Source organism: Salarias fasciatus, chromosome 17, assembly GCF_902148845.1.
Source record: "Salarias fasciatus chromosome 17, fSalaFa1.1, whole genome shotgun sequence".
Lineage (NCBI taxonomy): Eukaryota > Metazoa > Chordata > Actinopteri > Blenniiformes > Blenniidae > Salarias > Salarias fasciatus.
Window position 1 is genome coordinate 16,780,019 of NC_043761.1, and position 24,115 is coordinate 16,804,133.

General features: G+C 57.5%; 1 protein-coding gene across 1 annotated transcript in view; it reads right to left on the minus strand.

The window, feature by feature from the left end:
* Positions 1 to 23,410, minus strand: part of LOC115404098 (pleckstrin homology domain-containing family A member 5-like) — an 89,095-nt gene extending 65,685 nt beyond the window's left edge. The window contains 4 exon segments of the mRNA XM_030113260.1: positions 20,094 to 20,151; positions 20,764 to 20,840; positions 20,976 to 21,086; positions 23,394 to 23,410. Of these exon segments, the coding sequence (XP_029969120.1) occupies positions 20,094 to 20,151; positions 20,764 to 20,840; positions 20,976 to 21,067 (227 nt within the window). The 5' untranslated portion in view covers positions 21,068 to 21,086; positions 23,394 to 23,410.
* Positions 23,411 to 24,115: the final 705 nt, after the last annotated feature.

The following is a 24,115-nucleotide window of genomic DNA, read 5'->3' on the forward strand; positions in this document are numbered from 1 at the left end:
TGTGTGTGTGTGTGTGTGTGTGTGTGTGTGTGTGTGTGTGTGTGTGTGTGTGCGTGTGTGTGTGTGTCAGATGACTCCACTGGCTGTACAAACATCTCTAATGACAGTCCGTCCTAAGAGAAGCCCAGACAACAACAGATCATCTAATGAGGAGCTGCCCTGTTTACTGTGCGGTGGTGTGTTACTGTGGTGTGTTTACTGTGCAGTGTGTTACTGTGCGGTGGTGTGTTACTGTGCGGTGGTGTGTTTACTGTGCAGTGTGTTACTGTGCGGTGGTGTGTTACTGTGCGGTGGTGTGTTTACTGTGCAGTGTGTTACTGTGCGGTGGTGTGTTACTGTGCGGTGGTGTGTTACTGTGCGGTGGTGTGTTACTGTGCGGTGGTGTGTTACTGTGCGGTGGTCAGTTGGCCTGTACAACATATCGTTTGAACATCGCCATCACAATGTGCACATGTGCAATAGTCACATCGCAGGATGTGCAATATTTTTTATTATTATTATTCTTAACTTTTGTTTTGCTTCGTAAAAGCAGCCAGCTCCTCCATGCTCCCCACAGCCGCTCTCCCCCTCCCTCCTGCTCGGTACTCACCGCCCCCCTCCCTCCTCCCCAGCGGGGGGCGCTCTCAGACTACACTCTGAACACAGGCGACATGCAGGAGGAAGCGACGGAGGATTTAGTCCCCATGAAAAGGCCAACGTGAAATTTGGATGTATTTCGGCTATAAAAAAGACGATACGGAACAAAAAAACGTTTTCTGCCGACAGTGCCTCGTCGTGGTTGCCTCAACACGAGGTAATACGTCAAACCTGTTGGACCATTTGAAACGCCATCACAAGCTCCTGTATTTCCAGTGCAAAACCAAAGACCCCAGGTGAAACTTCATCTTCTCAAAAAACAATTACAGAAGCCTTTGCCGACATAACACCGTGTGATAGGAACTCCAAACAGCATCGACAAATCACGGATGCAATAACTTGTCTTGCCCAAGGACACAACAACAGTTTTACGCCTGCGGGAGCGGGGATCGAACCGCCAACCTTCCAGTTATAAGACTACCAACTGAGCTGCTGTCGCCCCATAGATCCAGGCTGACGCAGACTAACCTGGTTCCAGGTTCTCCTCTGAGAACTAAGGCTGGTCCTGAATATCCGGTCGTCATGACGACATTCGGCAAATAATTCTGCGACCCGACCTTTCACCCACACCCCGGGTCTGAGGACCGACGCCGCTCGCTTTAACACGCAGCTCTTTTGCCCCTTTTCCACCAAAACTAACCAGGTGCTGGTTTGGTGCCAGGTTCAAATCCCGGGCTTCCTGAAAACCGGCTTTGCTTTTCCACCCGCCGGGACCCATGAAGGTGGAGGCGGAGCCACGTCATCAGCACGTTACCGTGGACGCAGCAAACCACAACAACAATGGAGGGCTCCCAGAGAGGGTTTCTGGCTGTTTCTCATGGCGAGCTGTCAAAGCATCATGCAGCTGTTAGCCACGCCCACCCTCGTCTCACCAGCGACGGCGATCGAGAACGAAAGTTCCACCACCAGAGGGCGGTGTTCTGCTGCTGGGAGGCATTTCCACAGCTGGCCCTCCACGACTCCATCAGAGGACCTGCAGTCTGACACATGGCTGTCAGTCCTGTGACTGCCAGGGGTCAGTCAGGGATCAGTCAGGGATCAATCAGGGATCAATCAGGGATCAGTCAGGGATCAGTCAGGGATCAGTCAGGGATCAGTCAGGGATCAATCAGGGATCAATCAGGGATCAATCAGGGATCAATCAGGGATCAGTGACTCCATACTGAAGTGGAGCCGTAGCAGTTTAACCTCCACATTTAGTCACATGACTGATTCCAGATCTTTAATCTGATGAGTCTCAGCTTCTCACTCATGACCGACGGGACAAACAACAAGCTGTGTGTGTGTGTGTGTGTGTGTGTGTGTGTGTTTGTGTGTGTGTGTGTGTGTGTGTGTGTGTGTGTGTGTGTGTGTGTGTGATGTGAGGATGAGACACTGGTAGAACACGAGCTCTGGATCGTGAATGTCACTGAAGCAGGTATGAGGAACAACCAGAGGCAGCCGAGGACAGCTCAGCAGGGACAACACAGCTGCGCACACACACACACACACACACACACACACACACACACACACACACACACACACACACACACACACACACACACACACAGTCAGGGAAGGAATGACCTTGCTGTGCTGCTGCTGGAATCACTGAGGCTATATTTCACTCCTAAACAAAAGCTGCTCAGGCCTTATTTGGACAACAGGGCTTGAACGTGTACACACACACACACACACACACACACACACACACACACACACACACACACACACACACACACACACACACACACACACACACACACACACACACACACACACACACACACACACACACACACACACACACACACACACAGCCCTGAGTGAAGCATCTTTTCCAGCAAGCTGATGTGAGTATCGAACAGAGATTAGTCTTGTCCTTGTCTTTGCTCTCGTCCTTCTGTGTTCTCCACAGGGAGGAAGAGGAGGAGGAGGAGGAGGAGGAAGTGGAAAAGGAGGATGAGGAAGAGGAGGAGGGGGAGGAGGAGGAGGAAGATGATGATGAAGAAGAGGAGGAGGAAGAAGAGGAGGAGGAGGAGGTTCTCTCAGAGCGTCCCAGGTTCCGGAGCTGCTCTGGAGAACGTGGAGCTGCTCCTTGGTTCTCACAGGCGGTTCTTTCAGCTCCAGGCTGAGGATGAAGCCAGGACCCAGAATGCACTGCAGCTGCCAGGCCTGTTGTCTTTTCAGCAGAGGGTGTAATCCTCCTGCTTCGCCTGTTTAGATGATGCAACCGCCTGACACACACACACACACACACACACACACACACACACACACACACACACACACACACACACACACACACACACACACACACACACACACACACACACACACACACACACACACACACACACACACACACACACACACAGCTGCCCTGCTTCCTGCGGAGCGCTCACACGGCTCTGGACGGTTTCCCGCTGTGTCTGGGTTCTGGATCAGGGTCCAGACGGTCCAGGATCATGAGTTCAGTTCAGAACCTTCTGCAGGACTCGTCTCAGAGGACCGACTCAGGAAGAGTGTCTGAGTGAGTGAATCAGCTGCAGGGCCAGAGGTCCAGACCACAGACTGGACCACAGGCTGGACCACAGGCTGGACCACAGGCTGGACCACAGACTGGACCACAGGCTGGACCACAGGCTGGACCACAGGCTGGACCACAGGCTGGACCACAGGCTGGACCACAGACTGGACCGGTCTACAGGGTCCGGGATGAGCGGGGCTGGTGGAGGTGACGGTGACCAGCAGGTGTAAAGTAAAGGCAGCTGGGAGGAGGACGTCAGCCCCAGAGGCCCGACCAGCCAAGATCCACTCTACACACTGTAAACAGTCCACCCAGAACACACACACACTCACACACACTCTGTGAACTCTCCAGCTGCTGTCAGGAGCAGCAGCAGGCTCCAGTAAACCCAGAGACTGGGTCCTGCAGCAGGTCAGGCAGACCTGAGGGAAACACTGAGAGCAGAACACAGGCCGCAGGGTTCTTCTAGTCCGGGTTCCAGGCCACTCGGCCCGCCCCGCCTCTCCTCCCACCCAGATCACCGACTGCAGATCTCTGCAGGAACCTGAAGCGCAGGGTGAATAATTCATGTGTCAGTTAAAAACTGGAGCAGCTAATTATCAGTTTGTCTTCGTTTGAGTTCAAAACGTCTCCTTCAGCCTGCAGGGCTCCGGGAGCCGCTCCGCTGGAGCAGAGGAATCCCAGGCCCCGCCCCCTGCTGCGGCCGCCTGCAGGAACAGACCCAGGCCCCGCCCCCTGCTGCGGCCGCCTGCAGGAACAGACCCAGGCCCCGCCCCCTGCTGCGGCCGCCTGCAGGAACAGACCCAGGCCCCGCCCCCTGCTGTAGCTGCCTGCAGGAACAGACCCAGGCCCCGCCCCCTGCTGTAGCTGCCTGCAGGAACAGACCCAGGCCCCGCCCCCTGCTGCGGCCGCCTGCAGGAACAGACCCAGGCCCCGCCCCCTGCTGTAGCCGCTTGCAGGAACAGACCCAGGCCCCGCCCCCTGCTGTAGCTGCCTGCAGGAACAGACCCAGGCCCCGCCCCCTGCTGAGGCTGCCAGTACAAACAGGCCCCGCCCCAACCTGCAGTCACTAGCAGGAACAGGCCCCGCCCCCTCCTGAGGCCACCTGCAGGAACAGGCCCCACCACCTGCTGTGGCCGCTCGAAGGAATAGGCTCCGCCGCCTTGAATAGGCCCCGCCCCCTCCTGTAGCCACCCGCACAAAACAGGCCCCGCCCCCTCCTCAGGCCGCCTGCAGAAACAGGTCCTCCTGTTCCTTCACTCCCGTCAAGACGTTCTATTTTTAGATCAGTGTCTTCATGAGATGAAGAGTCTCAAAAACAACTGAAGATCAGCTGAATGGTCAGGATTCATCAGCTGGAACAGATTCAACACACACACACACACACACACACACACACACACACACACACACACACACACAGTTTGACTGACACGAGATTAACACGATCACAGGTCTATCAACAGGATTTACACTGTTTGTTAAAGAAAAACCCTCCCGTGTGTGTGTGTGTGTGTGTGTGTGTGTGTGTGTGTGTGTGTGTGTGTGTGTGTGTGTGTGTAACAATGCTCCGGCGCTGCAGTGTGGATTCCCTGCCAGGCGTGGGCTGAAGCGAGAATCCTCAGAGCAGAAACACTGACACACTTCACACACACTCCTCCTCTCATCCAGATCTGTTACTACTCTGATTACTCCTATTGATCTGTTACTCTGATTGATCTGTTACTACTCTGATTACTCCTGTTGATCTGTTACTCTGATTGATCTGTTACTACTCTGATTACTCCTCCTCCTCCTCCTCTTTACACACAGGAGGACTTGAATGCAGCTGGAAGGTTTCAAATCAGCAACATGCTGAATAGATTCATTCTTTATTTATGACACTAAACCCGAGAAACTGAGCAGATACTCTCTGATCTGGATCTGATCTGGATCTGATCTGATCTGATCTGGATCTGATCTGATCTGATCTGGATCTGATCTGAATCCAGGGTGTCTGGTTTAACATTTCAGCTGAGATGTTTACTGAACGATAAACAAGCAGCTTTGTGTTGTGGCGACCAGCCCGGTCCCTTAACGCCAGCATGGGCTAAGCCCCGCCCCCTTTGGGTACGACCGTCACGACACAACAGCATCACAATATATCACAATATTCAATATGGTGGACTTCAAGTTTAAAATGGAGACAGCAGAAGAACCACCAGAGGAGCGGTTCTGATGGTCCGGGTCGGCCCGGGTCGGCCTGGTTCTTCATGGATCTGATGAGACGCCGGCGTTTGGAACGAAGGTTTCTGGACAGAGCGACTGTTTCTTCTTCGCTGGTCCCTGATCTCACTCTGACTGTTTCTTCTTCGTTGGATGTGACTTTGGGAAGCGGCCCCGGCAGACATTTAACGTGTGCTGCGATGTGATGTGATGGGATTTACAGATTAGGACTGGATTAGCGGCTGCTGCATGTGCAGGATCACTCTGCAGCATGATCCCTCCGTCAGGGCCGCCCCGGGGAGGGGTCTGCAGCCGGAGCACCGGACCCAGCCGGGGCTCCGGGCCCCGGGGAGGGGTCTGCCCCGGGGCTCCGGGCCCCGGGGAGGGGTCTGCCCCGGGGCTCCGGGCCCCGGAGGCCCTCCCCCCCACCCCCCTGCCGCTCTCCCTCTCCTCTCCTGGACCGTCATCACTCCTTCCTCCTCCTGAAGGCTGCGCTTCACTCCTCTCTTCCCCGTCTGCTCACAAACTAACAGCAACTGTTCTCTCGGCAGCGTTTCACCAAGAAACAGAGAGAGAGAGAGAGAGAGAGAGAGCGAGAGAGAGAGATGGAAGAAGCAGAGAGAGAGGAGAGCTGCAGATTTTCTATCTGCTGCCAAAACAAATGAACAGTGACAACAACCACAGAGGACCTGTAAACAACTGCAAGGACTGTAAACAACAACAAGCAGGAGACTGTAAACGACTCGGAGACTGTAAACGACCAGAAGGAGACTGTAAACGACTAGAAGGAGACTGTAAACAATGAGACGTAGATAGTAAACAACAACTAGAAGTAGACTGTAAACGACTAGCAGGAGACCGGAAACGACTAGAAATAGACTGTAAACAAATAGAAGCAGACTGTAAACAACAACTAGAAGCAGACTGTAAGCACTGACTAGAAGGGGAGGGTTACGGGCCAATACATTAAGACCAGGAGTGGTTTAGTAATTATAACGGACGACCTTCAGGCGTTCAGCTCTCGGTCACAGTGTTGTCTGACTGTCTGTCTTCACCCCGGCCGTGAGGAGTCAGACCTTCAAACCTCGTCATGTAAACACCTGGATCTGACTGAAACCACAGTCACACCACATCACCACGGTAACAAGAAAGTCAGCCCATTCCACCCCAGACCGACCAGAGCAGGACGGAGAGAAGCCACAGCGGAGGGATGAACAGAAGGAAGGTCTGCTTCAGGGTTTCTTCTGTACAGTGGAACCATGTGAGGGTCCGACCGCGTGTGTGTGCAGTAGAGAACAAACTTTCACTACACACACAAACACACTTTTTGTTTGTTTGTTTTTTCCCCTTTTAAATTCATAATCATAAAGCAAACATAAGCCTCCTATTGACTGTGGAGCTGCAGGCTCACCTCCAAAATCCCATTCACATTATCCTCTGTTTGGAACACACACACACACACACACACACACACACACACACACACACACACACACACACACACACACACACACACACACACACACACACACACACACACACACACACACACACACACACACACACACACACACAATGGATTGAGAGAATGTTTCAGAGCTTGGCAGAGCGGCTCACATCCTCTCCATCATTGTAATCCCGTCCAGCCTCGCTGGGAGATTACCTATTCACGCAGCCCGGAGCTCCAGCCTCCATCATGGAGCCCGGAGTCTGGAGTCTACAGTCCAGGACCTGGAGCCTGGAGCCTGGAGCACAGAGTCTGGAACCCGGGCTAGACTCGAGCCTCCAGGCTCGGACTTCAGACTTAGCGTCTCATGTGTGACCTGCTCAGGTGGTGGTGAGGAGCACACCCCAGCAGCACGGCTCACCCTCAGTTCTCTGGAGCTCATCCCAATCAAAACCCTTCGCTCCGCTGAGATACGGATTAAAGCCCGGTGAGAACCGTCTCCTGGCGGCGCTGCTCAGTTCTGACCCGTGTCCATCGCAGTCGTCCTCGGAGGAAGCTGTTTCCACTGCTCCGGTTGGATCTGCTCTGTGAGCAGTGCTCAGCACGAGCAGCGGCGGCGGCCGCGGCGGCATGGCGCTGAGCCGCTGTGTTCCACATGTTCTAGGCGTGTGCAGGCTGGTGGAACCGGGCCGGGCTCAGGTTACGTCACACCGCCTGTCTGTGGACCGCAGCACACACACTGCTGACTCCTCACCACACACACCGCGATGCGGGTTTCCTCTGTTGGTCCTGGACGGGACCGTGTGTGTGTGTGTGTGTGTGTGTGTGTGTGTGTGTGTGTGTGTGTGCGCGCTGTTCGTCAGGTTAGCTAAACGCTAGCCGAGCCTGCCACTGGAGAACATGCAAACCCCACTGCAGAGGTGGAGCTGGATCCCCGTCAGCCTGGATCTGCTCGTCCGTCTGCACCAGAACCCGTCCCGGAGCGTCGCAGCTGAACCAGGATCAGCAGAACCCAGATCAAAGTCTGGAGAGGAGCGGGCGCCTGAAGCAGCCGGCTGGAGGTCAAAGGTCGCGGTGGCGGGGTGACGGAGCGCTGTAGGAAAACAGCGCCGCCGTCCAGACCAAAACAAGGATCTGAGCAGGAAACAGATGAGCCTGTGTTCTGACCTCACTTCCTGAAGGCCTGCTGGCTGGAACCATCAACACACACACACACACACACACACACACTGCGGCAAGGAAGCGGTGTGTTTTCACTACACATCCACCCACAGGATCGACTCACAGCCTCACAGTGAGACGACCCCCGGTTCGAATCCAGTGGTAGAAAGTATTCAGTTTGAACGCAGCTGGATCCAGAGGAACGCCGGGCGGAGCGTCTCGCTCACACACACACACACACACACACACACACACCAGCAGGTGCCAGGGGAGTGGGTGGAGCAGGGTGGAGGCGGCGCTGAAGCTGCTTCCTGTGACGGCTCGGCGGCGTTAGGAAGTCCACTTCCCCCTGAGAGATCTTATCGGTCCGCAGAGGGAAGGACCCGGGCCGGCAGATCAGGAAGAACACATCCACGTTCCATCTCAGCTTTTCATCTGCCGCGGCGCTGAACCCCCCCCCGAAGCCCTGGACCCGGGCCAGGAAGCCCGGCCCTCCTGCAGCCTGATCGGACGGATAGCGGTCAGTCTGGAGGGTCCAGAGGAAACAGGGACCCCGCAGAGGAACCCAGGTCTGAGGGAGTCCAGTGAGGGTCTGACCCCCGTCCTGGTGAGGAGCAGCAGCCGGGACCGCCGCGCCGACTCCAAACACCCAGTCCACTGTCAGGAGCAATTCACCACCGCAGCAGGCAGCGGGCAGGAGCTACAGACCAGGACGGACGCTCCTCGGACGGGTTCTGTTTTTCTGATTTAGAGAATTTCATTGATTTGAGTAGAACTGACAGAAGTTCTGAAGCCTTGTTGAGGTATTTTGATCTGCGATCGACGGTTAAACTGACGGTTCATGGAGGAACCTGCTGCTAGAACGCTCCAGAAATCAAACTCCTGGCTGCTTCAGGCGGCAGCTGGAGAATACACTGATAAACATATTGAAGCGGGGCCGTTTAAAATGTTGGACTTCTATATTTTAAGACGCAGCGGCTCCATCCTGCTCCAGCTGCTCTCCGTCAGCCGTCAGGAGTGTGACGCTTCACACGGCGGAGTCGGCGTTTTTATTTCTGCTCAGGCAGCGGAAACCCTTCTGCCTGCTCCTCACAGCTGGATTTATTCCACAGAGCAGCTCAGACAGCAGAGCGACAGTAGAAACACCGAGAGAACCGAGCCCTGATCCTGATCCTGATCCTGATCCTGAGCTCCGGGATTCAGGATCCCATCGATCCATCTCCGTCACCCGATCAATGACTGTTCACCGGTGGAATCCCAGATCTGGATTAGTCTGATCGACTCCTGCCTGGCTGGAGGTGGATCGGCCCTCAGGGCTTCCTGTGAGACGGTCTGGGTTTTCGGCGGACTTCCTCCAGAACCGGGCTGGGGAGCCAGTTTCTGTCACACTGAGAACAAGCAACCGAAAACAATCTGTTAGTCCGAGAGTGAAGGGAAAGAAGACAAAGAGTTCTGATGACTGCTGGTTCTCCGTGTGTACTGACAGGTACCCGGTCCAGGACCCGGTTCAGGACCCGGTCCAGGACCCGGTTCAGGACCCGGTTCCCCTCCGGAGGAACCCTCAGCAGGGCCGAGGCTCGGCTCCCAGCTGGCTGGAATCCTCTGGGTTTGACAGCTGGCAGCCGTCCAGCAGATCCTCCCGTCACTGTTAGCCACGCCCCCTGGGGGGGAGGCGTTTTCTCACGCCGCACCGTCTTTCTCACGGAGTGTGTGCCGCTTGGCGACAAGCCGCTTCCTGTCTGGTGATTCAGGGGGGCGGAGCCAAAGCCGATCGGGACGGGAGGGGAACCTGCAGCCCTCACTGTCCTTCAGAATCTAGAGGAACCTCCAGCATTCACAGCGTCGTGCAGCAGGTTCAGCCTCCGCTGGGCCACTTCTGGGGCCGAGGGCCGGGCGTTTGACCCCCCTGGGTGTCAGGAGCGTGCACGGCGAGACTGAGCACAGTCAGATTTCATCACACTGTCACAGTCGGCCGCGATCAGGAGGAGACGTTACAACAAGTCAGTACCGTCCTCCAACCCTCACACTCCTCCCACACACCATCCTGACACTGGAATGTCTGGGAGTGTGTGTGTGTGTGTGTGTGTGTGTGTGTGTGTGTGTGTGTGTGTGTGTGTGTGTGTGTGTGTGTGTGTGTGTGTGGTTCCACCCCGCCCTCTCCATGGACCACTTAAAAACCGTTTTGTCCCACTGTGTGGATTATGATTTACTGCAAAACCAGTAGTAACTACAAAGCACACACACACCTGCACGCACATGCACGCACACACACATCTGCACGCACATGCGCGCACATGCACGCACACACACACCTGCACGCACATGCACGCACGCACACACACACCTGCACGCACGCAGGCGCACACACACCTTGTTCAGATGGGAGCAGTCATCAGGACAGGTAAAGCGCTCCTTCACTGGGTCTTTCTATCCTTGTGAGGACAGCACTGACCAGAACCGCTAACCTGACTCAACCTAATTTAACCAGAACCGTTAACCAGACTTAAGCTAACTTAGCCACAACAGTTAGCCTGATCTAGCCTAACTTAGCCTGACTTAACTTGACCTAAGTTAACCTGGCTGAACCAAACGTAGCCTGACGGCGAACCAGCTCCAGTAGACGGTGCTCAGGCTCCATGATGACCCGGCGTCTTCATCCAGCGTGTCCTCATGGGGTCACAGCCAGACCCCCACCCCCCCCCCCCCCCCTCACCCCCCACCCCATTAATTAAGGCTCTGAATTAGAGGGAGAATGGCCTCGGAGCAGTGAGTCAGTAAACACCGGCTAATGAAGACAGCTAAAATTAATTCTCATCTGCAGCCTGACTCAGTCTGACGCAACACAACAAGCTCACTCACACACACACACACACACACACACACACACACACACGAGCACACACATCCACATGAATGCGCATGCAGAGACACACCAACACACACATGCACAGAGAAAGACAGACACATGCATTCATGCACAAAAATGTATCTGCATTCACAGACGCACACACACACACACACACACACACACACACACACACTGGTGTCAGCATGCGAGGAGCTGCAGGATCCTCCTGCAGCTGTTCAGAGTTCTGCTCCGCTCTCAGACCACTGGGACTCAGACTGGAAGGTTTTCAGACAGACCAGTTCGGGCTGCAGATCAGATCTGTGGAGCAGGTCCGGAGAGCGCCGGGGGAACATGAGGGGCAGAACCTGTGGAACGCGGGGCTCAGCGGGGGCCGGCCGTTCAGCTGATTGGACGGGGGCTACGGCCAGCTCCGCGGTTTCCATGGAGGCGACGATGGGAACCAGAGTTTGGCCAACTTTAATTAAAAAACTCATCAGACAGTTCAAACAGAGCGCCGGTCGCCTCGGCAACCGGCCTGAAGCAGGCAAACAGTCAGGACCGAGAGGACCGGGTCTGGACCTGAGCCGGGGAACCAGTCCTCTGACCTTTGATCCTGGACCGGGATCACATGAGGAAGCCTCCTGGTCCAGGTCAGAGGTCTGCATGTTCTACCAGGCCACTTCCTCCTCCTGAGGTTTCTGAGATCCCCCTCCCGGCGGTCTCAAGTCCCAGTTTCACTTCCTGTTGGTGAGGAACCTCAGACAGTGTCAGAACCAGACCGAGTCAACAGGAGCATCGATGAGACTGAGCTTCAGTCAGGAACCGTCCTGCTCTCCTCCCGAGGCCTTCAGCGCTCGGACCCGCTCTGTTCTGATCCCGTTAAATATTCGCCGCTTGTTTCAAACCAAACCGACAGGAAGAAGCCCGGCGCCTGGCGCCTGGCGACGGCTGCTCAAACCAGACGACAAGTATGATCCTGAGAAATCCCTTCAGACCGGTTCTGAGCCGAGCACGCCTTCTGCACCTGCCCGCCACGCCGCGCTCTGTGTGTGTGTGTGTGTGTGTGTGTGTGTGTGTGTGTGGGGAGCAGGTTCCTGGGGGAGCTTCAGGGTGACACACTGAGTCTCCTGAGACGACCGAACACGAACAGCGGGGACAGCGAGCCGGGGACGGGGACGGGGACGGGTACCGGTCACATCTGGACCGGTACGGTACCAAGACCCGGGACCGGGACCTCTGTGTGTTTACCTGGTAATAAATGGGCTGCAGATAAGTCGTTAACTGACCAGATTCTGCATCGTATTTTGAAAAGCGGGGGCAGCGCTCTGTAGCCATGCTAGCTTGTCGTCATGCTAGCTACCGATGCTCCTGTGCTGCAACGCTGCGTTCAGGTCCGGCATGGAAAACTCCATCACCGTCACCAGGATGCGTTCAGGTACCGGTTCGGTACTGGGTAGTACAGACGGAACCCGGTCGGGACCTGTACATCCAGGAACCTGCTCCGTGTCCTGAGGAGACATCCAGGCCGGTAAGTAATCCACAGCCAGGAATGTAATCCAGGTAATCCCAAGACGTCTCTTCACACTACGCACCATTCACACTTTCAGGAAGAGACTGTCGAGATCCCAGCGGCCCTGACTCGCTCTTCCTCTGTGTGTGTGTGTGTGTGTGTGTGTGTGTGTGTGATGTTAAGTGGCTGTGTGCCTCCATCCATCCTGGGAAACGAATCAAATCCAATTGAATATTTTCAGACCGTCAGTAGTGGAGAGACGAGAGTCGGGAGTCAGAGGAGATCTCACACACACACACACACACACACACACACACACACACACACACACACACACACACACACACACACACACACACACACACACACACACACACACACACACACACACACACACACACACAGCTGCTGGATCTGTGAAACGCTGGAAAACGATGTCCTGGTACCGACAGCATCACAGGTACCACCATACAGGTCCTGGTACATTTTTCCTTTCTTCCGATTCTGGTATCTGAATGTTGGACAGAAAAGGATGAAGACTGGTCCTTTCAGGTAAGTGAAACCTGGACGTCTGAGCGGGCCCTCAGAGTCCTGAACCTGGAACCGTCAGCAGAGTCTTCGGCCGGCTCAGAGGAAGGCCGTCCACTGCTAGCAGAACCGGCAGCTGGACTCATTATTTCTCCCAACAGCCTGGAGCTGTTTACCCTGAATGTAGAAAATGTCTGGAGCAGCACAGCTCGCTCTCAGCCAACCGCCGCATCATCCAGATCCAGACAGGACCAGCGGACCAGAGGACCAGCGGACCAGCGGACCAGAGGACCAGCAGACCAGCGGACCAGCGGACCAGAGGACCAGCGGACCAGCGGACCAGCGGACCAGAGGACCAGCGGACCAGAGGACCAGCAGACCAGCGGACCAGCAGACCAGCGGACCAGCGGACCAGCGGACCAGCGGACCAGCAAACCAGTAGACCAGCGGACCAGCGGACCAGAGGACCAGCGGACCAGAGGACCAGAGGACCAGCGGACCAGCGGACCAGCGGACCAGCGGACCAGCGGACCAGAGGACCAGCGGACCAGCGGACCAGAGGACCAGAGGACCAGAGGACCAGAGGACCAGCGGACCAGCGGACCAGAGGACCAGAGGACCAGCGGACCAGCGGACCAGCGGACCAGCGGACCAGAGGACCAGCGGACCAGCGGACCAGCGGACCAGCGGACCAGAGGACCAGCGGACCAGAGGACCAGCGGACCAGCGGACCAGAGGACCAGAGGACCAGCGGACCAGCGGACCAGAGGACCAGAGGACCAGAGGACCAGAGGACCAGCGGACCAGAGGACCAGCGGACCAGCGGACCAGAGGACCAGAGGACCAGAGGACCAGCGGACCAGCGGACCAGCGGACCAGCGGACCAGCGGACCAGCGGACCAGAGGACCAGAGGACCAGCGGACCAGCGGACCAGAGGACCAGAGGACCAGCGGACCAGAGGACCAGCGGACCAGCGGACCAGCGGACCAGAGGACCAGAGGACCAGCGGACCAGCGGACCAGAGGACCAGCGGACCAGCGGACCAGAGGACCAGAGGACCAGCGGACCAGCGGACCAGCGGACCAGAGGACCAGCGGACCAGCGGACCAGCGGACCAGCGGACCAGAGGACCAGAGGACCAGCGGACCAGCGGACCAGCGGACCAGAGGACCAGAGGACCAGAGGACCAGCGGACCAGCGGACCAGCGGACCAGAGGACCAGAGGACCAGCGGACCAGCGGACCAGAGGACCAGAGGACCAGCGGACCAGCGGACCAGCGGACCAGCGGACCAGCGGACCAGAGGACCAGCGGACCAGCGGACCAGCGGACCAGAGGACCAGCGGACCAGAGGACCAGCGGACCAGCGGACCAGAGGACCAGAGGACCAGAGGACCAGCGGACCAGCGGACCAGAGGACCAGAGGACCAGAGGACCAGAGGACCAGCGGACCAGAGGACCAGCGGACCAGCGGACCAGAGGACCAGAGGACCAGAGGACCAGCGGACCAGCGGACCAGCGGACCAGCGGACCAGCGGACCAGAGGACCAGCGGACCAGCGGACCAGAGGACCAGCGGACCAGCGGACCAGAGGACCAGAGGACCAGAGGACCAGCGGACCAGCGGACCAGCGGACCAGAGGACCAGAGGACCAGCGGACCAGCGGACCAGAGGACCAGCGGACCAGAGGACCAGCGGACCAGCGGACCAGAGGACCAGAGGACCAGAGGACCAGCGGACCAGCGGACCAGCGGACCAGCGGACCAGAGGACCAGAGGACCAGAGGACCAGCGGACCAGCGGACCAGCGGACCAGAGGACCAGAGGACCAGCGGACCAGCGGACCAGAGGACCAGCGGACCAGCGGACCAGAGGACCAGCGGACCAGCGGACCAGAGGACCAGAGGACCAGAGGACCAGCGGACCAGCGGACCAGAGGACCAGAGGACCAGAGGACCAGAGGACCAGCGGACCAGCGGACCAGCGGACCAGAGGACCAGAGGACCAGCGGACCAGCGGACCAGCGGACCAGAGGACCAGCGGACCAGCGGACCAGAGGACCAGAGGACCAGCGGACCAGCGGACCAGCGGACCAGCGGACCAGAGGACCAGAGGACCAGCGGACCAGCGGACCAGAGGACCAGAGGACCAGAGGACCAGCGGACCAGAGGACCAGAGGACCAGAGGACCAGCGGACCAGCGGACCAGGTGACCAGCGGACCAGAGGACCAGCGGACCAGCGGACCAGCGGACCAGAGGACCAGCGGACCAGAGGACCAGAGGACCAGAGGACCAGCGGACCAGCGGACCAGAGGACCAGAGGACCAGCGGACCAGCGGACCAGCGGACCAGCGGACCAGAGGACCAGCGGACCAGCGGACCAGCGGACCAGAGGACCAGAGGACCAGCGGACCAGAGGACCAGAGGACCAGAGGACCAGAGGACCAGCGGACCAGCGGACCAGAGGACCAGAGGACCAGCGGACCAGCGGACCAGCGGACCAGAGGACCAGCGGACCAGCGGACCAGCGGACCAGCGGACCAGAGGACCAGAGGACCAGCGGACCAGCGGACCAGCGGACCAGAGGACCAGCGGACCAGCGGACCAGAGGACCAGAGGACCAGAGGACCAGAGGACCAGAGGACCAGCGGACCAGCGGACCAGCGGACCAGAGGACCAGAGGACCAGCGGACCAGAGGACCAGAGGACCAGAGGACCAGCGGACCAGCGGACCAGAGGACCAGAGGACCAGAGGACCAGAGGACCAGCGGACCAGCGGACCAGCGGACCAGAGGACCAGAGGACCAGCGGACCAGCGGACCAGCGGACCAGAGGACCAGCGGACCAGCGGACCAGAGGACCAGAGGACCAGAGGACCAGAGGACCAGAGGACCAGCGGACCAGCGGACCAGCGGACCAGAGGACCAGAGGACCAGCGGACCAGCGGACCAGAGGACCAGAGGACCAGAGGACCAGAGGACCAGCGGACCAGAGGACCAGAGGACCAGAGGACCAGAGGACCAGAGGACCAGCGGACCAGCGGACCAGCGGACCAGAGGACCAGAGGACCAGAGGACCAGCGGACCAGCGGACCAGCGGACCAGAGGACCAGCGGACCAGCGGACCAGAGGACCAGAGGACCAGAGGACCAGAGGACCAGCGGACCAGCGGACCAGAGGACCAGAGGACCAGCGGACCAGAGGACCAGCGGACCAGCGGACCAGAGGACCAGCGGACCAGAGGACCAGCGGACCAGCGGACCAGCGGACCAGCGGACCAGCGGAGCAGCGGACCAGCGGACCAGAGGACCAGAGGACCAGCGGACCAGCGGACCAGAGGACCAGCGGACCAGCGGACCAGCGGAGCAGCGGACGCCTCAGCCTCGTCATCTGAGCTGGTCCCAGGTCCAGTAGGGAGTCAGATCCTGACCGGCTCCAGTTCTCTGAGTATCTAGTTCCAGGTCCAGGTTCCTGGTCCAGAGCGAAGCTCCGATACGTCAACGTCTGAGGGCCGGGTTACGAACAAGACCAGGGGAAACTCAGGACCGCCATCTTGAAACCTACAGCTGAGCGAGTAGAAGCTTCTGACTCAAACGAATAAACGAAACGTCTTCAAAATGAAATGAAGGAAGATCTTAGAGTTCTTTAGAGAGGATGCAGAGAGAGTCCGATGAGGTCTCTGAATGATGTTTCTTTTCAGTTGCCGGTCGGAGGATCGTGTCGGCATTACCTCGTCAGACTGCCTCTCTCTCAGTACCGTGTGGATCTGCCGTCACAGTAATCCAGGATGTGTGAGTTTGCAGAGCTTCAGGCTGCTGGGAGCACCCACTGGGCTCTGGTCCAGAGCCACAGAGGGACTAGAGGCTCCTCGCTAAACAGACCGCTACAGACCCACGGCTGAGGCTGGAGGAGGACTGGTGTCCAACCCAGACTCGCCCAACATCTGCTCGGCGATCGTTGACCGGCAGCTTCACCGTCCTCACACCGCCGTAATAAAAGCTTCCTATTCTTATCTTCTAAGTATAAAAACTGCTGCATAACTTATATCAGGGTGCAGGAACTTTTTTCCAAAGCCAGACAGATTTTGCAGCGCCAGGCAGATTCACACTGTGGAAAGTCTGTTTTGGTCACGAGGATTACCAGCGTCTGTCTGTCCCTGTTCAGACCCAGCAAACCAAACCCCAGAAGGCTCAGAGCCAGACGACTCTGGAAGTTTCACTTCCTCCTTCAGCTCCAGATCGGGCTGATGTGGAAACAGCGGACCTGCTGACGTCCTCCCAGGCGTTTCTCTTCTCCAAACCCGCGGTTTGAACACCCGACGCTGTACGAGCCGTCCTCGCCGCCGGACCGGCTGCGAAGCACGCAACCGGTCCCAACCAGAGAGTCCGTGCTGAACCCGAGCGCCGCTTCATGTTCCGCCCCAAGTCCACACACAGCTGAACGCCGTGCAGCCCAAGCGGCCTGGCAGGACTTCAGCGTCTTTGAAATGACACCAAACCGCCTGGGAGGCGAGCTGGAGAGCTCTGACCTCTGACCTGAATGTGGAGGAGACGCTGCGCCCGAATCAGCGGCTAGCAGTCGTCACGCCACAAACGGCCCTCCTCAGGTTGCAGCAGAGCGCCGCTCGCCCGGGGATCCGGACGGCTGTTTGCTCTGGAATCAGCGTGGCTTCAAGTCAAGCCGCTCCGTCTTGAGCACCGCTAAACGACGGCGGCGCTGAAAGAGAGCCGGGGCAGTCTGACCTCCGGCCTGAAGGGTGGAGGCCTCCGTCAGGCAGGACGGAGCAGCAGACCTCCAGCTCAACAATGGACCGATAGAACAGTGACCGAGCAGGAATCCCACAGGAATTCCAAGGATCTGAGCAATGGGGCCGGTTCTGCTGCTCAGTGTGAATCGGACACTGTGGACCGGACGGTCCTGTGGACAACGCTGCAGTGTCAGAATGTGTCTGACTCAGCCCGTCAGCAGCGGGTCGGGACTCCAGCCTGCCGGCATCCCAGACGCCAGTCCCGCTCGGCGCCGCCTCGTCTTTCCTTCGGTTTTCAACAAAAGCGAGTCTCAGAGACGACGCGAAGCCGGCGGCGGCTCGCTGTGGACCCGTCGACTCGGCGGGTCGAGCGGAACCAGAGGTCTGCTTCAGGACTCCATACCGTCAGACACCAAGGCGTGAGGGAGCGCCTCAGAGAGACCGCCCTGTCGAGCTGTAGCGGCTGGAGACGCCATCAGGAGGACGTCCCTCCTCCCACCGCCCCACATCCAGCCCACTGACCCGCTGAGGCACGCAACTCCCTCCTAACGACAAGCATCCGGCCGTCCAGGGTCACAGAGGTCAGAGGTCAACCCAGCTGGGTACAGGCACTGGTGGCCGGTTCATCACAAGGTCAACACAGAGAAGCAGAGCTTCACGGCTGAAGGAGTTCAGGACAAGATCTAACTGAGATTTTTCTGGCAGAAAATTGCGATCTTGATTCAGTCGGTGATATTTCTTCAAATCAGTGAAATGTTGACCGTGGAGCCCAACAGATCCACAACATGACAGAAACTTACATCAGCAAGGATGGAAACGGAAAGGTAAGAAGAGCTTCCAGAGGAACATGCAGTCTTCAGAGCCCCTGACTAACAGCAGCTATTACTGCTGAGTAACTGACAGCGTCATGTTTGACAGCTGTAATCTGAGTAGCTGGCAGGAAGTCGCTGACAGAACGGACCCGGGGTCAGTCAGGAGGGCTGCAAAGAAACCAGCAGTTTGTCTGAAAACGCAATTTCAATCAGAAAATAATCGATCATGCAGCCCGGATTCGGAGTGGACGGGTGGGCAACATGTTCTTCCAGAACAAGTCCCAGCCGGGCCTGGTGGAGCCGGGTCCGGATGTGGGGCACCAGAAACAGCAGCCGGTCCAAATCCCACAGCGCCAAACCTTCCAGAGAGATCCTGGGTCCGTCTCAGCTGACGCTCCAACAGAGTACAGCCCTGAGTTCCAGTTCCAGACTGGAGCCAGACCCGGCTCTTTGTGCTTGTGGCTCCTGGTTCTCTGGAACTAGCTGCTGCTAATCCAGTCTCTGCTGGTCCAGAGCGAATCTCTGACTCGTCACTGGCTGGAGGACTGGAAACACACCAACATCTGGAAAACCACCGCAGAGCGACGCTGGACTGAGGCTGAGACCGGGATCTTCCTGGTACTGAGGTCTGGAACCAGGTCCAGCAGGAGAGAGGAGGCTTTGGGACGGGGTGTGAGGTGGAGGAAGTCCAGCTGTGGAGGACCAGGGAGCCTCCATCAGCTCCTCAGCTACATCAACAAGTGAGGGTGGGGTTCTAGGTGGTTCTAGGTGGTTCTAAGTGGGAAAAGCTGAACTGTGTCTTTAAAAAATCTCAATGTTTAAAAACCAACAGGGACTCGAACCCAGAGTCCTGGTGTGGGAGGTGAGAACCGATCCAGTGAGCCACGATGAGTCTTCCAAGACTCAATGGATGCAGTGGCGTTCTGACGTTCTACGGTAACGCAGTGATGTGTTCTGAGGAGGAGGAGCCAGACTGGAACCGACTAAGAACCAGAACCAGAACCTGGTTCTTCTGGGTGGAAAAGGGCCAACAGTCATCCAGTCATCTCCTTTTCAAAGCCATCCATCCTGGTCCCTCCTGGTCCCTCCTGGTCCCTCCTGGTCCCTCCTGGTCCCTCCTGGTCCCTCCTGGTCCTTCCTGGTCCCTCCTGGTCCCTCCCTGCCTGTTCTATTTCCATGCAGTGAGTGAATCTCCACGCTGCATTCACTCCTTCATTCATTCATTCCATCCTTCAGTCCAGCAGTCAGAGCTGTCAGGCTATTTAAAGCCCGGCTATATGAGACCCCCCCCCATATGAGCCCCCCCCCCCCCCCTCAGCTGCTGGCTGCTCCTGGAATGGACACAAACACGGAGGCCAGCGGGGAGCTGGAAGGAAGAGCCCACTACCACCTGAGTGTGTGTGTGTGTGTGTGTGTGTGTGTGTGTGTGTGTGTAGCAGCTGCAGGGCGTTCTCCTGTTGTCAAACAGGTCCGCGGGCTGAGCATATGCAGCGGAGGACAGGTCATGTGTGCACACGCACGGCGCCAACAAGTGGAGCCTGTTCTGAGTCACAGCGGCTCGACACAACGCCATCCCGGCAACCCCCCACCCGGCTACCCCCCCACCCGGGGGGCGGAGGCAGCGGGGGGGGGGGGGGGGGGGGGGGGGGGGGGGCTCCCTCCACATCCATCTGTGTGTCTCCGACTCACTTGATGAAGCAGCGAGCGCCCTCGAACGTGTAGCCTTCCTCCCATCCCGTCGGTAAATCTGAGAGCAGGAAAACACACAGGAGACAGGAGCATGAGCAGCTGACACACACACACACGCACACACACACACACACACACACACACACACACACCTACACACACACACACACACACACACACACACACACACACACACAGGTGCACAGCAATGCAGTGTCTGACCACAAATAGCTGGTTGCTCAGCCGCCCTTCACCCAGATGCTGTTCTGCAGGCTGTGCAGATGCATGATGTGACCCCCCCTCATGCCCCCCCCCCCCTCCTCCTCCTGGGGTACATTTATCTGGGGGTATCTCAGATGCTCGTGTCGCTTCTGCAGCGCAGCGCGTGCGTCTTCACCGCGGGGGGCGTCGGGAGGGCCGGGGGGGCTGAGGGGGGCTGAGGGGGGCTCGGTTCCGAACCAGCTCGCGCCTACGTGACGGAACTTTTAAAAAGTGTGTCGCAAAGTGTCCAGCTGGAGGGGGGGGGGGGGGAGGCCGGGGCGCGAGGCTGTTGCTCTGCTGCAGAGAGGAGGAATCTCCGATCTGCTGCTCCGCAACTTGTCGCCCCTCTCCTCCTCCTCCTCCTCCTCCTCCTCCTCCTCCTCCTCCCCGCCGCCCCCCGCTGCGTTACCTGGAGTTTTCCGGTGTCCGGTGATCACCGCCTCCCCGGTGACCGGATGCAGCCAGGTCGTACTCTTCGCCTCCTCGCTGTTGGTGAAGAAGAAGGAGAAGAAGAAGAAGGAGGAGGAGGAGAAAAACGGAGGTGAACACACAAACAGGGGCTACGCGTCGCACGCGCAAGCCGCGCGTGTGCGTGAATCCGCGTGTCCGCGTCATATTTACTTGATGAAGAAGATGCGTCCGTCCCGGGTCACGCCGTAACTCCAGGAAGAGGGAAGGCAGGAGAGCCAGTCCGGCTTCGGGTCCGCCGCCATGTCTCTCCCGACTGCTCCACTACACTGAGCTGGCTGCTGCTGGAGCGCGCCGCGCGCGCCCGACGCCTGCCGCCGCCGCCGCGCCGCGCCGCGCCGCGCCGTCCGAGCGGGGGCGCGCGGGGATAAAGACACACACGAGCAACGATTTTCTGCCAGGCGGGGGGGTGAGGGGGTGGGGGGGGGGGGGGGGGGGGGGGTCTGGCAGGGAGAGGAAGTTTGTGAGACTCAGGAGAGAAATCCACAGTCCTGAACCAGGTCCAGATCAGGACCAGATCCAGGACCAGAGAGCCAGCACCAGAACCAGATTCAGGACAAGAGAGCCAGGACCAGGTATCCAGGACCAGATCCAGGACCAGAGATCCAGGACCAGAGATCCAGATCCAGATCAGGACCAGATCCAGAACCAGATTCAGGACAAGAGATCCAGTTCCAGGAATCCCCTGGTGCTCCTCTCACATCAGAGTAAACCTGAACCCTGAAGGAAGGAACATGTGGTTTCATTAACGCTGTTGCTGAAGCCTCCTGGTGTGAGACGGCGACATGTCCTCAGACCAGGTCCTCCATGTCTCCGCAGACTGTCCTCACATGGAAGACACTTCACAGCCTGAGCCGATCAGCCGATCGCTGATCAGTCTCAACAGAACCAGGTCGACACTGAACAGACTTCACTTCCAGGACTTCCTGGGTCCAGTCTCCCTCCTCCACTCAGTCTGAACCTCCTCTTCCCCCTGTCCCAGACTCAGAGGGATGCAGTGCATCAGCAGGCCTGTAGGGGGAGCGCTAGCTCTGGTACAGAAACAAACCAAAACCACAGAAGAAGAGACGGAGGCGAACATTCAGCAGAGATCAGTGATCAAACACAAGAAGATCTGTCAGGATAGAACCAACAATCATGACCCCATCTATATCACTCCTCTGTCACTCCTCCATCACTCCTCCATCACTCCTCCATCATTCCACCATCCCTCCTCCATCACTCCTCCATCACTCCTCCATCATTCCACCATCCCTCCTCCATCACTCCTCCATCACTGCTGATCACACAGCCTGTGATCCCGATCCCGATCCCGATCCTGATCCTGATCCTGATCCCAGCAGGAGGTCCAGAGACAGACGTGAGTCCAGCCGTTGGTTCTGAACCAGTCTGGAGGATGAGCGAGTGAGTGCCAGACCCCCCCAGTCCAAACAGCCCCCCTGGAGGGGAGTCCCTCTGGTCCCCCAGGTGCAGGAGGCTCCTGTCAGACCTGCAGATGAACCAGGTTTCTGTTCTGTCCTCCGGCTCTGTCGTCCTCTGCTGGGTGGGGGTGGGGGGGGGGGGTGGGGATAAGTGTGGGGGGGGGGGGGGGGGGCAGGGTAGACATCGCCACGGGGACCTTCAGGGGGAGATGACTGAGAGGAATGCCAATCCTGCTAAATACCAAGTTTGTTTCTATCGATCCCTGCGTGTGTGTGTGTGTGTGTGTGTGTGTGTGTGTGAGGCTGGGGTTTGACGGAGATGTGCGGCGGCAGACAGATGGAGGTCTGTCGGGGGGGGGTGGTGCTGAGGCAGACATGACAGGCTCACAGCTCCGCCCAGCACGCTGCTCTAATGATAACTGAGGTCAGCGGAGGTCAGCGGAGGTCAGCAGAGGTCAGCGGAGGTCAGCCCAGCGTTCCTGATCTCAGGTCAGAGCAGCAGACGTCCAGCAGCCCCGGACAGAAGGTGCAGGAGAACCAGAACCCGATATGTCTCCATCATCTGAGCCACGGCGCGGTGGAGCAGTGGAGAAGCTGTTAGGACACATCAGGGAGCCTGACTGCTGGTTCACTTCATCTGATACTCATCTGGATCCTCACCAGGCCAGGACACCCGGTTCAACCCCCACTTTAGAGTCCCCAAAGGTCAACACAGCGCTTCCCCTGGAGACCAGATGTGGTCCCCCAGTCAGACTGCTGGATGTCCAGACCTCCGTACGTCCAGACGCTTCACAGACAGTCCACACCGTCAGCTGCAGCGTTGTGAATCAACTCCACACTTTTCCATCTTCACACACCTTTTATCTAAGGCGCTGAGATCTTCTTCAATCTAAAGTTCACATCGTCAGCTTCCATGGATCGTTTTCGAGCTCCTGCGCTTTTCCGTCTGTTGAATCAACGTTTAACTGAAGTCCAACAACCTGGATTCTCCAGGAACAGTGGAACAGTGATGAAGGTTCTCCTGAGGTGCTGTAGCAGCTTTCTGCTGTCCTATAGTGACCTCTACTGGTCCAACAGGATGTGGATGTTTCGTTTCACTCCTGTAAAATTACACACACACACACACACACACACACACACACACACACACACACACACACACACACACACACAATCACCCTGACAGGGTTTCTGGTAGAGATGCAGGACGCTCCGTCAGTAGATGAACTTTGTCTCCATAAATGTGTTTTATATTGATATGTGAATAAAAATGACAATGATGATGATGATGATGATGATGATGATGGTGATGATGATGATGAGAGTTTCTTCTTCTGCAGTTGTCTGAGTTACAGACACTGATCCTGCAGCCTTCTGCTGAGCCGACAGGTCTGAGCTGAGACTCCAGGAACACACTGCTCTTCCCTGTCGGGTTTCCTGAAGCTGTGATCATTTTCTGATGGCTCTGTTCTCCAGGCGAACCATGTATGGAGAGGAGGTAGAATGTGAAGCCTTCAGACGTTAAGCCAGCGTCCGTCTGAAACTCAGCAGGATTTACAGCCTTCTGCTGTTCGCAATTTATACTCAACTTTTTTTCATCTCAATTTTCAATTTTTATTTTAGCAAAAACATTTTTATAAGTTTTTTTTGTGTAAAATAAAAAAAGACAAATTAACTGTTTCAAGCACTTTCTTTTTAATTGAAATAAACAGAGTGAAATTGTAAAACCTTGAGGTCAGAAAGCTGAATGTCCGTTCACTGATGGCGTTGTTCCTGTCACGGGCGTTTAAGCTCCGCCTCCCCACCGGGCGCCACACAGGCTGGTGCTGCATCTGAGGAGCAGAGAACCATGGTTCTCCGGTTCTCCATCTG